We start from the raw sequence: 16540 nt of genomic DNA on the forward strand, positions 1-16540 counted from the left end.
ATTCTCCTAAGAAAAGGGGTGCTTTGAAAGAAGGAAATGCATTTAATTACTGTCTGGTTATTCTAGCACTTTTTTATTTCACTTAGAAATTTGAAGGAGAGTTTATATTTATTCTTAAGTTTTTCACAAAGTTTGGTGTTTGGATTTAAAATGCTATTTTACTATTATGCTAGAAGACACAACACATATATGACTTTCTTGGATACACTCCTCTTCATATATAGGGGTGCACATCTTCCTTCTTGACAGTTAATCTAGATAAACCTTTTTGAACAATGAAAAAAAATAAGTTATATCCTTCCATTTTTTACATTTTTGATTTTTAAGTGGAATATATGGGGTGACAGGGACTAGAAAATGAGAGGCAGAGACCATGAGGCCAACTCGGAGAGAGATATGATTGGCAAGAAGGTAACATTCAACCTGCATGAAATTCCACAGCCTCTTAGGCCTTTTCAGATAAAGGGAAGAGATTGCAACATGGCTGAAAAGGCATTATTGAAAACGAAACCATGACTTTGATTTTCTTTTCTTCTGAAAATAGTAAAAACCGTAGATCTTATGTGTTGTGTACTAATTCATTTTTAAAGCACTTGTTTTGTTATAACACAGAGACTGAGTCTTTGGAGTGATAAAAGGAGAGCAGTGTGACTGGAAGGGACCATCTAGCCCAGCCCCTCTATTTTACAGAAATGGAAATCGATACTCAGAAAGGTTAAGTGACTTGCCAGAGGTGGTATAGCTACTATTCCAATGGTATTAAAAGCTAAAAGAATTTAATTTGTGTTGAATTTCTAATTTGTAGTTTATCAAAGTTCATGTCCTAACTATATAAAACAAATAATGGAGTCAGTCCTTCTAAAAGTCCTTTGAACCACTAGGAAGGAAGAGGATTGAAATTATCCTTGCACAATAGAATAAATATGAATAAAGATTGGAGTTGCTTACCTCATCTCATTTATGCCTTTTCATTCTGATGTATGAAAGAATCCACTTCCCTTATGTAGGGATATTTCTACACCAGGTTACTTGATAATCCCACTGATTTCAGAAGAATTATAATAAGATGTTCTTCATGTTCTTCTCTAACCTTCATTATACACAAGCAGCTTGTCGTGAGTCATAGGAACATTTTAGGACTATTCAGTGCCTCTCAAATGATCCAAAAGAAGCCTATTATCCTGAAATATTTTTTGGCTTTTGGCAGTGTAAGCTCCCTGATTCTCTAGCTTCCTGCATTTCAATTTTGTTAATCATCTTCAGTTTGGAAGACTAATGGTCCTTATTCATCTCATTCATTCCATGGGACACCTGTTTATTTTAATACCTAAATATGGTCATTAAGTATCAGGAATTGCATTTTCATTCATTTGGTTATGAAAAGATATGTAAAGCACTGCAGTATTATTGCTTTTTAAAGAATATGTTCAGAATGTTCTTTTTTCCTTAAAATGTATTTTTTAGAGCAATGTAACATTGAACAATATAATGTTTAGCTTAAGTGATGTCTTTTAGGGAAGAAAAGTTTCCCTAATGCTATTTAGTTTCTCACATTTCACTTTTATTTTCTGGTTGTTTTTGAGACAGCCTTATACTTTACCTTCATTTACCCCTTTGCAGCTCATGCTTTTTTAATCACCCATAATTATTAACTCTTTTTTTGAAACTGGTCAGGGTACATAATCATTAATTACTTTCATTTAAATTAATAGCAGATAATATTTTATTTTTTAACCAAAAGAAATTAAGAGGAAAAATAAAGTTACTTGCTCATGGGTTCACATCAAAATTGGGAGATCCAAGGCATTTTTTCACACACTCCGCAAATACTCAGGCTGGTTTCCACACCCTGTCCCTTACTAATCCCCTCATTGCTTTGGCATGTTTACGTTTGTTTACTGTGTTCTAGGAAGTCCGGTAAAAGACGGAAGTCATTAGAAAGGCTAGGATTTGTACATTCTATTTCATATTTTCTATTAATTCCTTTTTTATGTTAGTTGACTGTCTTACGTGTAAAATGCGAGAGATACCCTAACTAAATACGTGACCATGATGAAAACCATTCAAATATGACATCTCATGACATTTATAAAATAATTCTGTTAGAAAAATAAAATCCAACCTTCCTTAGGCCTGGAGGAGACCCTTCTAACCTCCCTCTTTCTGCCAACAAAACATTGCTCTCCTCTTCATCCCATTTGGAAACCCTTTATCCTGCTCCCCATTTCTTCTCATTCTATATTAATTCTTCTTTTCTCCATCTTTGAAAATTTTCCAGAGGCTGTCTTCTTGTAGGGATATCTCCCCTACCCAACACTTTTCTAGCTCCATTTCTTTGCAAGTATTCCTTACCCTTGTTTCCCCAACTTAAGTGTAATGTATCACCTATAATAACAGAAAGGAGAATAAAATCTGAGCAGTAACTGCAAACCCTTCTAAACAAACCCTTTATCTTACATTATGAAGATTTGCTTAAGGTCTCAGAGAATTTTGAGAGATAATTTGGGTCACTGAGCAGTTTCAGTGTTTTCCATACTACTTCTCAACTCACAAGTGCTTTATGAAGATTACTTTATTAATCCTCATACCAATTACAATGTAAACATATTGAATGACTGAAAATTAATGCTAAGTCAAATATATGAGCTATAATATTCAAAGTATATTTCCTAATTAATACTAAAGACTACGTGCATGCATAATTATATGTAAATTAGATACGTTGAATTTATTTTTTTCATTGAAGAAACAAAATCAATGCACGATATAGTATTTTAAGCTGATGAAGATAATTGGGTTGAAAATACAGCCACTGATTTTAAGTTGAGCTTCAAAAAGCATATATTCCAATTAAATTACCGCTTTTGCAGACTATAAACTTCCTGTTTGCAAAACAAAACAGGATGTTATTGCCACTAGGTTACCCTCTCTTTGCTTATCATTCATGAGCACTTAGAGGTTTAAGTTAAATAAAAGAGGGAGAATACACTGTTGCACAAAGTAGTTGAGAATTCCAAAGGGGGTGGAAAAGTAAACCTTTTATGTATATAAAAAATATCCTCCAGACAATTCAAGAATTCATAATACAGAATTTTATATGAGAAATATGATTTTTAGCTTTATATTTCAAATTGAATATAAAAGTTTCTTTGATTAAAACTCTTAAAGTTCCTTTTCATTCCATTACTTATTCTTCTGGTACCTTTATTGTGGTTCCTAGACTTTTGCAGTTACATTCTGCCCTCAGTAGGGAGAACAGACAATAATTAGGAGAATGCAAAAGAAAATTTAGACTTTCAATTAAAAAATGAATATATATTAAAAACTGATAGGCAGAAGTAAAAAGTGGTTGATAGGACTTTTCACTGAAAGAAAGGGGAAATAATAAAATAACTCTTAGTAACCAGATATAATATTTAAAAACTGCCGACCAAAGCCCATGAAGCTAGTGGACAAGCTAGTTAAAGGTGCCAGAAGACAGCACCTTCAGAAAGGCAAATAAATGTTTAAATATGCTGTGTACACAAAATAAAGATTTAAAACTTAATGCCTCAGGGAGGGGCCACAAGTGGAGGGTTTTTGCTTCTTGATTTGGGTGCTGGTTGCAGGAGTGTGTTAGTTTTTTAAAATTTCTGAAGCTGTAACTTCTGATTTGTGCAATTTTCTGTATATTATATAGTTCAACAAAAAGTTCAAAAAACAATCATTAATTTAAAAACTCTATTAACGCATATATGTGGAACTTAGAAAAATGGTACAGATGAACCGGTTTGCAGGGCAGAAATTGAGACACAGATGTAGAGAACAAACGTATGGACACCAAGCGGGGAAAGCGGTGGGGGGGTGGGGGTGGTGGTGTGATGAATTGGGAGATTGGGATTGACATGTATACACTGATGTGTATAAAATTGATGACTAATAAGAAACTGCTGTATAAAAAAATAAATAAAATTGAAAAATTTAAAAAAAAAAGTAATCACCATGTCAAGTGTTTAATACCTTTCACTTCCACCTTGAAAAGCATGGATATTAAAGTGCTAATATAATTTTTAAAAAAAAGAAACTGTGCCACGTTTTTAAAAATTCTGTATTTACCTAGGATTCATGGGTTTTTGTCTTTTAATTTTACTTTCTTGGAAGTATGATTCTGGAGCAGGCTCATAATTCTGAGAGAAGAGATAGTATAAATCATAAGCTTCACTATGGATTCTTTTCTTTGCATTCATAAAAGATGGAAAGAGGAAAGTGCTCTGACATTAGTCCCGCCACAACATTCTCCACACACAGAGATTATAAAAGCTCGTTGGTGAGCCTGCCTGCCTGCCTTCCATTTGATCTCTTTTGGGAACAGCACAGGCCATCATTTGTGAAAGTCGTCTTCTTGCAGGATGGATAAAATGCATTTTCTCTTCCTTGCCACAGGACAAATGGAAGCTAGTAATTTCTAGTCCCACAGCAGTGAGTACAAAATCAAAAGAGGCTAACTCACTGCAGTGACAGCTTCAAAAGGAATTCTTTTTTGAAGATTTTTTTTTTGGTATTGCTGGTTTATTTAGCACCAAGGCTTGTCTGCTAAGCCAGCTTTCAGCAGCCCCCAGGAAAACCTCTGTGCAGTTTGTGTCATATATTAACAGTGCACCGATATCAGTTATATTTGCTAAGCAGATACACGTTTGCTGTGACGGCTTAAGGTGTTAGTGCTTTTTGAGTGGAGACTATTTTTATCAATGTATCTGTAACTGGAGAGTCCTGATACGAAAATATGTTTTCAGTGATTTCTCTAGGAGAAATTTGGAGACTGAGAATTTGTTTTGAGGAAACTAACAAAACACTTTAATATATGCATTTTCTGGTTAATTTGGAGAATCATCTTTTTACTGAGTACTGTTAAGTGACTCTAGGACCTGCATTTATAATCCAGTGGTACCAAAAAACAATAAAGGAGCTGTGTCTTGCCTTCATTAAAACCAGGGTTTCATTCAGTGTGTCTGTACCCAGAATGAACGCGAGACCCTTATCTGCTATTCCCTCTGCGGTTTCCTATTTGCCTCTTGTGCTTGTGTCCATCTCTCTGCTGCTGCAGGGTTTCAAATGTACAGAAATAACCTTTCTTATATAACAAGACAGTCCAACTATATAGAAATAACATTTTTTAAAAACAACATGGCCCAACTGACAAAACTGACAGCAATCTGCTCCAGTGCCAAGAAAACTGGCTGTGTTCGATCTATTAAGATACCTCACTTTCCACTCTCCTGTGGGATTTTCCAAGTAATTTTGACTCTGAAATTTTTCTTGACTATAGAAATGAATCCCCAAGTAATCTATTCTTCGTCACCTTGGGAGCCATGATTTAATCTCAGCAAAGTCCCATCAATTGATCTGTCCCATCAATTTAATGTTGTTTATTCAGAACAAAGAACCATAAGGTAAAGATCAAACCAGCTTAACAGTAAAATAGCTATTACAAGTTCTGTGTACATATATTATTGAAAACATATTGGTGTGTATTATATCCTTGATTTATTCTTGTCTGTTAATTCAAGATAGGCAGAAAGTCAAGAAGATGGTCTTTAAATTATGTCAGAACACTCTGAGAGGGTGGAAAGGTATGATACAGTTTACTGTTTGCTCACAAATTTCCTAAAATACATTTTTATTATTAAAGATGTTACTTCTTTGTTTTTCATAAGACTTGGCAATGGTTCCAGGCATGCTTTTTCAGTACTTCCATAAGGAAAGGATCTGTCATCTAAAACTGTGGGTGGGATAGTAGATAATGGGTGTGCTTTATCCTTTATCTTTATCTTCTGAGGAGAGTGCAGTGAATTAAAATCTACTCTACAACTGTCTTTCTGAAGGACTTTTCCAGTTAGTGGGATGTAGTGTATAACAACACATTGGTTCCCTCAGGATCGATGATTAACCTATTTTTTTTTTTTTTTTTTTTTTTTTTTTTTGGTATGCGGGCCCTTCCTCTGCTGCGGCCTCTCCCGTTGCGGAGAACAGGCTCCGGACGCGCAGGCTCAGCGGCCATGGCTCACGGGCCCAGCCGCTCCGCGGCATGTGGGATCCTCCCAGACCGGGGCGCGAACCCGGTTCCCCTGCATCGGCAGGCGGACGCGCAACCACTGCGCCACCAGGGAAGCCCTAACCTATTTTTTTTAATTGAAGCAGGAAACAACCAGGACAAGATGAGCCCATGAAGTGTATGTATCTCTTGAGGGAAAGATTAAGAGAGATCAACAGACTTCTAAGGACCTAAGATGTAATAGGTTATTATCATGCATTATTCTACATACTTACTTTACTACTTAGCTATGAATCCAGGCAGGAACTAAAAGCTATTATTAGAAAAGCAGGCTAAATGGTATGTAATGGATAACCTCATATCCCATTCATTCACCTCCCATTAAGAGAAATGTACTTCCTACTTAAGTGGATATCCTTAAGTACCACTGGTTACTTATCAATTCTTGCTTAATTCCTTTATTTTAACTTCAGGACATTTCATAGATAAAATGCTTTGGAAGTCTGTAAGAAATAGAACTCATTTTTTACATAAATAATGTTTACTAAATACTAACATTCGAGAATTAGTTTTGATACACAGGTGTGTCATCAGTTAGCTGAATTGCTTTGGCCAACACTCAGTCTTGGTAGCCTCTTTTCCCCTGTCTATAAAGTGCAAGATTTGAACTCCTTCATCTCCAGGGTCCCTTCCAATTCTGAAATTCCATGAGTCTATATATTTGATAAAATACCTTGCTGTGGTTATACATCTCTGCCTAAGCAGAGGAGAGCAATTTCTCGAAAAAGGGAAACTGAGACCCTTGTGGAGTGAGGGGTCATCCAGTTTTCATCTTACTCAAGATTAGATTTGGGTTGAGTGCTATTTTCAAGTTTCATCCAGTGTCTCTAAGTACTTGTTTCTTTCATCATCAGACTACTCTTTAGAAGTCTTACCACTCAACCAACAGTACTGCAGTACCCTCCTATGCCATGATACGCTTCTAAGGCATTATTAGACTTGATTTTACATTTCTTTTTAAAAATGATTCTCTTAATGTTTTCACTGTTAATATCTTTACCATTACAAAAGCTTCTAGTACATACATATGACATTATAATGGATGGTAATGACATAAAATGAAATATACCTCCCAGTGTCATCTGCTACCTATCTGGTGAATGAAGTTTCATCATCATATCTTGAAAACAATCAGGCTAAGACTATTTCTCACTGAAAGAGAACAGCAATCATGAAAGATCCCTTTGACAATGGCTTCTTGGGTTCGATCCTCTGTAAACACAGAACATTAATAGCTAAAAGTCAAGTATTCACCAGTATACCTTGGAGAGAGAGTGTACCTATAGCCCAGTACAGTGAAAGAACAATCTGTTTTTGAAGAAGAAGACTAAAATGAAATAAAGATACCTGGAAAGAAGAGCTGTCAGGATTTTTGCATAATGATAGCTGTACAGGATAAATGAATAAACATAGATTAAAAGAACAATATCAATATAAAAATTGCCTCACTCTTTTTTCTACAAACACAGAATCCTGTTGAACTAACTTCTTCTGGCCCAGAACTCAGAAAGAAGCAGGTTGTCTTGAGTCTGGTCAAGGGAAGCTTTATTGCTAAAAGTCATGGAAGGCCTTTGAAACAATGTATTATCAACTTCTTTGAGATCCTACTGTCCCTAATCCAAGAATTTCATTTTAGCCAGACCGTGATGTTTATGTCTTAATACAATTTCACTGTATCACTGATGACTCTGTTCTGTATATCCCTAGTCATACCTTTCTGAATCAGCATTTCTATTTACATTTTGAAAATATCTATTTTGTGCAATATCTTTAGCATACTATTTCAATTCTAATTCCTTTTTTAACTGTCTCCTTACTCATTTAATATTCCCATGTTTTCCCCCTTTTTTCTATTCCTGTTGTTAAGTTGGAAAAATTTGATGTGCTTTAGTTTCTGCAGTTAAAGAAATTCCTGACCTATAACTATGAAAATATATTTCTTAAAAGTAAAATATTCATGTGCTGAAATTTTTTGGAATCTACCAATAAAAAGAAGAAGAAGAAGAAGAACTAATATTTATTGGATTTTTTTCTATGCTCCAAATAGAGTGCTACATTCTTTACATATTATAGATTGTCTCATTTATAGACTGGAGTTTCTTAGTGGTATCAATATTGATCACGAGTACTAATCTACCAAGTATTAAATAGATAACTTTCTAGATCCTGCTCGTTTTAAACAAAGGAACTCATTGAGCACCTAGTTGAAACTGGTCATGATCTTGTAAGGCACTATGGTCAAATAACTGTGTGTGATGAAAATGTAGAAATTAATTCCAAACTTTCCACCCAACAAATCTTACATATTGTATGTTGTAAATGTACAATATTTGTGCTGAAATATAAATCAGGGACTAGTCCTTATTTCCTGTTCTACCTTTCATTAGAACAAATTCAATCCTGTGATTTCAGGCCATTTTAGTTATTTCACTCATTGCTGTCTGATCTTTATTTAAGCTGTGGGATTCCATTTCTCTGGTCTTCGGCTCTGCATTAATTTTCCCATCTATTTCCTCTCCTCTCTTCTGTTTACTTTTATTCTAGTCACAGAATTAGTCTTTTTGACTAGTTTTTTCAGCCAGCATATGATTTTGATACTCTGAGTTCATTTTCTCTATGTTTCTTGACTATCTCAGTTCTGATTTCCTTTTTCATCTTATGTGATAAAATATTAGCAGAAGCACTGATGTGTTTCTTTATGATAGTAAACCTTTAAAGTCTCATCCATTTTAAGAGACAGATTTCATTTATAGCCTAGTGAATTGAAATGAATTAATTCTTATGAGGCTTCATATCTTGTGGCTGAAGCACTGTGTTACAAGAGAAGGGCAAGCAAGTCAGAGCACACTGGGAAATCATCAGTAAAATATGCAAAACTAGCTGAAGTTTCTGAGTTCACCAGAAGTAAGATCAGTGTGGAGGTTATGGAAATAATAATGCATCACTGTGGTAAGAATCATGTTGGAGTTAAAAGGTCATAATCTTCATACCAAACACTCGGCTGAAATATGCTTCTCTCCAAAGCTGCCACTTGCTATAGGAATAGCTGTGGTCCGAGAGCCCTCCAGACTTCCAGACAGCCTTGTTTGAGGGAGTTCAAGTTGCTCCTGCTGGGACTTCTCACTGTGTATATATGCAAACACATGGGCTCTTTAGGTCAAACTGTAGAAAGTCGAACTAGAAGAAATCACAATGATTTACAATAATAAAATTTGATTTTGAAATAATGACTCTATGAAATAGCAATTGACTGAAATGATGTCTAAAATGTATAGGAATATGCTTTATAAGTATTTTCTTTACTTTGTGATAACTCCTAGAATTTTGCTCAACTAAAGTATCATTGTTAAAATGTTTATCCATTACTAAGTAACAGAATTTCCTCAGCTCACACAGTTAGTAGTGTAATTCTACTACCCCATGGATAAATAATGATGATTATCTAAAGTGTAAAGCATAATATCTACACACAGGCACACATACACACAGCAGTTTTTAGAATGCCTCATTTTTTGCTGACTCAGTGGATCAGATTGACAAGATAAATTTGATGTAAACAAATTCTTTCATCTCTAAGAAACTCTATTTAGGGTGGCTCTTAAGTGTATTTCTTCACTAATTTTCCTTCTGTATATTTTGATTTCTGGAGTTTTTTGTAAAACAGGTAAGATTTTCACTTTGGATCTTTGTATATTCACCAGCCCTCTACCTATATAAGATTTACATTCTCTAAGACAAAATTTAGAGTCTCTAAAATTCAGTTTTCCCCAGTCATTATGTTATAATACATTAAGTCAGAAGTTCAGTATATTTTTCTCCAGAATGTGTTGAACATCTCATATTACTAGAGTTTTTAGCTGATTTGTTATTATTGTGTGATATCCTTGACTTTCTTACAGAATATGGCATGTAGTTGATAAACATGTGGGATCAAGAGAAAACCTGGTACTTTGTCTTTGCACTGGAGTGGTGAGACTGTGGCTCACTTTTTAATCTCTACAGGGAAGCAAATAAACAACAATTATATAGAAATTATTTAATTGGCTATTTGCTATTATGTAATTTAGAGAAAACTTTGATGTGTGCTTAGAAAATGTCTTCAAATTAAAATTTATTTTTGACTTATTTTCATGCTTTGAGTAAAAATCTACTCAATTTAGACAGTTCTAATGAAGCACATTAACAGGAAGATGCCTTGTTACTGGCAATAACTGGCATGTTACTATTAGTAACACTCCTGCTACTCTTAATTTGGTGACACATTTCAGCTTTAATGATAAACTTATTTAATAGTTCCTGAAATGTGTTAACTTATTTATTTTTCCCATTTACTTTTTTTTAAGTAATGGTAAAGAAAATCAGCCAAGTTGGATATCAAAATGTGATTAACTTGATTCTTTCAACACAAGGATATAATGTAAAACCAAGAGACAGTTCTCATTGTACATAGAACTTTTTGCTTGGATGGACATTGTAGGGGGAAAAAAAGCTCTCACTTGGTATTGTTAATTAAAATAAAAAATTACAAAATCCGACATTAAGTAATTAGTGAGTAACCTGTAAGTGCCGGGTAATGTGCTAGGTGGACACTTTATATGATCCTGTCCTGCATTGCTTAAAATCTTCCATTGCTTCTTTGCAGACAGAAAATAAAACCCAGGCTCTTAACACACTCTGCATGGCCTGGACAGTCTCCACCCTCTTGGCCACCATATCCTTCCTGGACCACAGTGGATAAAAAAGCTACCCAGTGTCATATTATCCTGTTGAGTTCACTGTGTGACATTATCATGTTTATGTATTTGGTGTTTTGTGTTTTTTTTGTTTTTTTTTTTTTTTCGTGGTACGCGGGCCTCTCACCGCTGCGGCCTCTCCCATCGCGGAGCACAGGCTCCGGACGCACAGGCTCAGTGGCCATGGCTCACGGACCCAGCCGCTCCACGGCATGTGGGATCTTCCCGGACCGGGGCACGAACCCGCGTCCCCTGCATCGGCAGGCAGACTCTCAACCACTGCGCCACCAGGGAAGCCCCTGGTGTTTTGTTTTTCCCTGTCCCACCTACCCCATTTCCCTATCTCCTCCACTTCCGTTAGAGCATAAGCACCATGAGAGCAGGAATTTTGAACATACTGTTTTTCACTGAATCCCCATTGTGTAGAACAGCGCCTGAGTATAGCAATTGCTCAGTGAATATTAACTGAATGAATGGATGATTACCATTTCTCAAAGTAGCCTTAGAAGATAGATATGACATTTTTTATATACAGGAGAAATGTTTTCTGAAAACAACCAAGCTAATTAGGTGAGTCTCTGGAGTTTAGAATTCGTTTGGTATGAATGAATGGTATACTTTCCACTATTCTCATTTTATTTTATTTTATTTATTTTTGGCTGCACTGGGTCTTTGTTGCTGCTCACGGGCTTTCTCTAGTTGTGGCAAGTGGGGGCTACTCTTCATTGTGGTGCGCAGGCTCTTCCTTGTGGTGGCTTCTCTTGTTGTGGAGCACGGGCTCTATGTGTGCAGGCTTCAATAGTTGTGGCACACGGGCTTCAGTAGTTGTGGCTCGTGCGCTCTAGAGCACAGGTGCAATAGTTGTGGCGCACAGGCTTAGTTGCTCCATGGCATGTGGGATCTTCCCGGACCAGGGCTCGAACCTGAGTCCCCTGCATTGGCAGGAGGATTCTTATCCACTGCGCCACCATGGTAGTCCTATCCACTATTCTCTTTTGATCAGTGGAGATATTTAGGTAATTCTGGGTAAATTCTGTGGCTAATCATTTTGCAAGTAGTACAGACTAGGCATATTTACTAAATCTCAATCAGTACATTTAGGAAAACTTGTTCTCAAAAATAAAAAATATTTTAAATAAATTTAAAAAGTACTCAGTTACCCTTTCTATATTTAAAAGCACAAGCAAAAATTAAGATAAACCTGTAATTTATTCTTTTTGCTATTATTTTCTCATCTATTTAAAACTCAATTGAAATTTTTTAAAAAAGAACAGTGAAATTATTATGAAAATAAAATCTCACTGAAATTGATTTAGGAGATTGGATAAAGTCCCTTTGTAAAATGACAAAAATAAATCCAACTGATTAAATATAAAATGTTTATCATTGAAATTATTTCTGGGGCTTCCCTGGTGGCGCAGTGGTTGAGAGTCCGCCTGCCGATGCAGGGGACACGAGTTCGTGCCCCGGTCCGGGAAGATCCCACATGCCGCGGAGCGGCTGGGCCCGTGAGCCATGGCCGCTGAGCCTGCGTGTCTGGAGCCTGTTCTCCGCAACGGGAGAGGCCACAGCAGTGAGAGGCCCACGTACCACCAAAAAAAAAAAAAAAAAAACCGAAATTATTTCTGTACTGTTTTTAAGATCAAGCTTAATACTATACAGAGACATTTCCTCTGTGTTTTATTACCAAAATATTAAACATGATTTGTTATATTTTCTTTCTAAACTTTATCTATGGTAAATAAAAATGCATATCTTGTTAGTTAAGTTACCTGTTATTATGTATTTTTATGTGAAGCTACCTTTTCTTTTCTCATGAGAATTACAGAAGAAAGGAAAAAATTTTCTTAAAAGAATTATTGCATGTGCTGTTATTTATTAGTATACTTCACTTTTATTTATTTATTTATTTTTGGCTGTGTTGGGTCTTCGTTACTGCACGCAGGCTTTCTCTAGTTGTGGCGAGCGAGGCTACTCTTTGTTGCGGTGCATGGGCTTCTTATTGCGGTGGCTTCTCTTGTTGCAGAGCACGAGCTGTAGGCTAACGGGCTTCAGTAGTTGTGGCTCGTGGGCTCTAGAGCACAGGCTCAGTAGTTGTGGCACACGGGCTTAGTTGATCCGCAGCATGTGGGATCTTCCCGGACCAGGGCTCGAACCAGTGTCCTCTGCATTGACAGGCAGATTCTTAACCACTGCACCACCAAGGAAGTCCAGTATACTTCACTTCTTAATTTCTCATATAAATCTATCAATCTTGCACACACATACACAATAGTTACATTAAAATCAACTCTTAAAGTTGAGATATAGAGTTTTATAATTACTAGAATAAAATGTGAAATAGAAAGAATTTAACATATACAGAAATGGAAGGAATGAGTAAGTCTGAGTTACTATTCATGATCTCTGTGGTTAGAGATCAGCAACTTCAAAAGAGATCAGAATTTGGATGAGCAATTTAAATTTTTACCTTCTTTCTATTTGGGGAAGACGAAGAAAGAAGAGAGGATTTGTAAGAGGTCTCTGAAGTGTCCTTGGCAAAGATGCAGATACTTAGCGGCTCTCAACTGAAGTTAGGGTGTAAAAAGAATGAACATCAGGTTCCTGTTTAGAAGGTGGGAATGAACGAGGCTTAGAAACCAAATAAGGTGATCCCTATACATAAATTTGAGACATTACAGACTCTAAAAAATGGTTATATCTTGAAAGTCCAAATTATGGACTACTTCAGTTTTTGAAAAGTAGAAAAGCTAGTTGTTTGGAGCCCCATGGAACAAACCATTCAGTTCACAAACTTTTCTGGATGTTTCAACAATACAGATAATGCTTAGAGGGAAGCCACAGCTTTCTTCTGTGAGCTTATGACTAGTATTTAGTGTATCTGCAGGAAAGCAGATAACTAGTCAGTTTGATCAGTCAAGAAAAAAAACTACAGACTGCTTGAAATGATAGTTTTGTTGTTGCTCTGGGATACATTGGAAATAAATGGATTTCATGAACATGAAAGTACTCTGTAAACTATAAAGCACCATACAAATGAAGTATGTAGGGTTTTTTATGTAGTATTGGGTTGTGATTAGTTAACATTTTTAGTTTGAAATCCATTTTTCACATTTTTATATTTAAGATGTGTATTTTGTGTGTGTGTTTTCAGATAATCACAAGGACTGCTCTGGTGTTTCCTTACACCTTACACGCCTGCCGTAAGTACTACCGTTATCCTAGCTGAGTGACAACTTTAAGATCTTCAAGAGCTTAAAAGTGGGAAATCCACTCTGCTAGTTATCTATTGCTGTATAACAAATTATTCTAAACGTAGTGGCTTAAAACAACGAATATTTATTGTCTCATTTTCCTGTGGCTCAGGAATTTGGGCGCAGCTTAGCTAGGTGCTAGGGCTGGCAGTCTCACACAAAGGCTGCAGTCAAAATCTCGGCCAGGGTTTCAGCCATCTGGAGACTTGACCGAGAAGAATTCGCTTCCAAGAACCCTCATGTGGCTATTGACGGGATTCAATTCCTTGCTGGCTGTGGGCTGGAGGACTCCCTCCTTTCCTCCCCGTGTGGGCTCTAAACAGGGCAGCTCACAGCATGGCAGCTGGTGTCCATCACAGCTAGCAAGGGAGAAAGCAAGAGGGTGAGCAGGATGGAAGCCAGAGAGTCATTTTGTATCCTCACCTCAGAAGTTACTGAATATAATATATAAGCCTGATAGGTGAAGAAAATAGTTAACAACAAATCTTCATACTCTGAATCCAACGGAGAAAAAAAAAAGAAGTCATTTTTGCTATATTCTGTTTGTTAGAAATAACGAAGTACCGGGTCTGGTTACTAGGTCCAGCCCACATCAAGGGAAGAAGATTGGACAAGGGCATGAATGGCAGAGCTGTGGGTCTTTGGGTGCTGTATAGGTCAGGGTTCTCCAGAGAAACTGAACTAACAGAATGTATGAGAGAGAGAGAATAAAAGAGAAAGAGAAATTGAGATTTACCTTAAGGAATAGACCTACACAATTGTCAGATATGGCAAGTCTGAAATCTTCAAGGCAGGCTGGCAGGTGGGAAATCCTGGCAGGAATCAATGTTGCAATCTTGGGTCCAAAGACAGTCTGGAGGCAGAATTCTTTCCTCTTCCCGGGACCTCAGTCTTTTCCCTTAAGAGACCTACCCACGTTGTGGACCATAATCTGCTTTACCCAAAGTCAGTGTTTTAAATATTAACTACTTCTTTAAAAATACCTTCACAGCAACATCTGAATTAGTGCTTGACCAAACAACTAGGCACTGCAGCCTAGCCAACTTGACATATACAATTAACCATCACACTTAGAGACTGCCTTCCACATTTACCATGCCACAAAAATGTGTATTATTTGCCCAAGAAAATAAAATTTTCTCCAGAAAAAAATATATATTCTACCTCTTTTACCATATTCTTTTGATTTTCACGATTCATATTTTACAGACCAATGTATTGAAGTATACCTTATTTTTCCAAGGCAATAGTTTTGACTTTGCAAATAGTTGAGATAAATATTACTGTTTTCTGCAGACAGCCTTTAATTGCTGGCATGTACCTTATGATGTCTGTTGACACTGTTATACCAGCAGGAGAGAAAGGTGAGTAATGATCTTTCAGAATTACCATTACCTCATTACCTAATCTTTAAGAATGGATTTATAGTATATTTTTTAAAACACTTGAAATGACCAATATTTTTGAGCCCTGAAAAATAAACCAGTTCTTTATTATCCTTGGAGTTAAAATAGGTTTTTGTATTATTCCAAGCCAGTAGTTTATTATTTTCCAGTTTTTATACTAAGAATTGAGGCCCATGGGTAAGTAGAGGGTTATACAAATTAAAGAATAATTCTTGAGTATTTTACAAATCAATCATCCATTCTTCTGATGCCAGAAACAAATTTCATATCATACTGTGGCATAAACTACTGCAGAGAATATCAGATTCAGAATCAAAAGCCAGCAAATCCAGTAGCAACTCAAGTCTTTGAACACAGATTTACTGGGCTTATTTCTCCATTTGTAAAATGGGGATAATAATAGCTGATTTCTCCTAAACTTACAAAAAGCTATTGGAATAAAGATTATTCATCAGTGTATCTTATCCTTTGGTGAAAGTGTCATATTAAATATTATTTGTTTTTAATGGGAATCTTTTAAAGTTAATGACAAGTATGATCTCATTACTTTTCATTGGCTTATTTTAAAAGTCGTTTATTGAATAGTTACTATGTGTTAGTCTGCAAGGAAGGAAAAGTATATGAAATGTTTCCTTCTCAACAGGAACTGTCAATCTTGTTATCTTAGGTATCTGTAATCAATTTTTCAAAAATCCTTCTGTTCTAAAAATAAAAACCAATGTTTAAGCTTTTTCAGCTGTGTAAATTCCATGATAAAGATATCAAATTAAGCCTACGTTTTCACTGTTGATTTGGCCTAGTCATTTTGTTTATGACAGAAATAAAATATGAGGGTAAGGGGTTCTTAACTCATCTTAGTAAAATAGCTGGCACAAAATAAGTGCTTAATATCTGCTGAGTAAAAGTAGCTAGCACATAGTAAGTGCTTAATATCTGCTGAGTACATGAGTATGTGTTTACTCAAAACGCCCATGCTTAGCTACTTGTGAATACTCTGTACATACTTTTAGTCAAGAATAATGTTATTTTCCAGTTGAATAGTGACTTTTATCTGTG

General features: G+C 36.0%; 1 protein-coding gene across 13 annotated transcripts in view; it reads left to right on the plus strand.

The window, feature by feature from the left end:
* Positions 1 to 16540, plus strand: part of PAM (peptidylglycine alpha-amidating monooxygenase) — a 285194-nt gene that overhangs the window by 205270 nt on the left and 63384 nt on the right. For all 13 annotated transcript variants that reach the window (XM_028493105.2, XM_024120931.3, XM_024120939.3 and 10 more), the window contains 2 exons: positions 13979 to 14027; positions 15375 to 15442. In XM_028493105.2, coding sequence (XP_028348906.1) covers positions 13979 to 14027; positions 15375 to 15442 — 117 coding nt within the window. The remainder of the gene's footprint in view (positions 1 to 13978; positions 14028 to 15374; positions 15443 to 16540) is intronic.

This window comes from Physeter macrocephalus, chromosome 8 (assembly GCF_002837175.3).
Source record: "Physeter macrocephalus isolate SW-GA chromosome 8, ASM283717v5, whole genome shotgun sequence".
NCBI lineage: Eukaryota > Metazoa > Chordata > Mammalia > Artiodactyla > Physeteridae > Physeter > Physeter macrocephalus.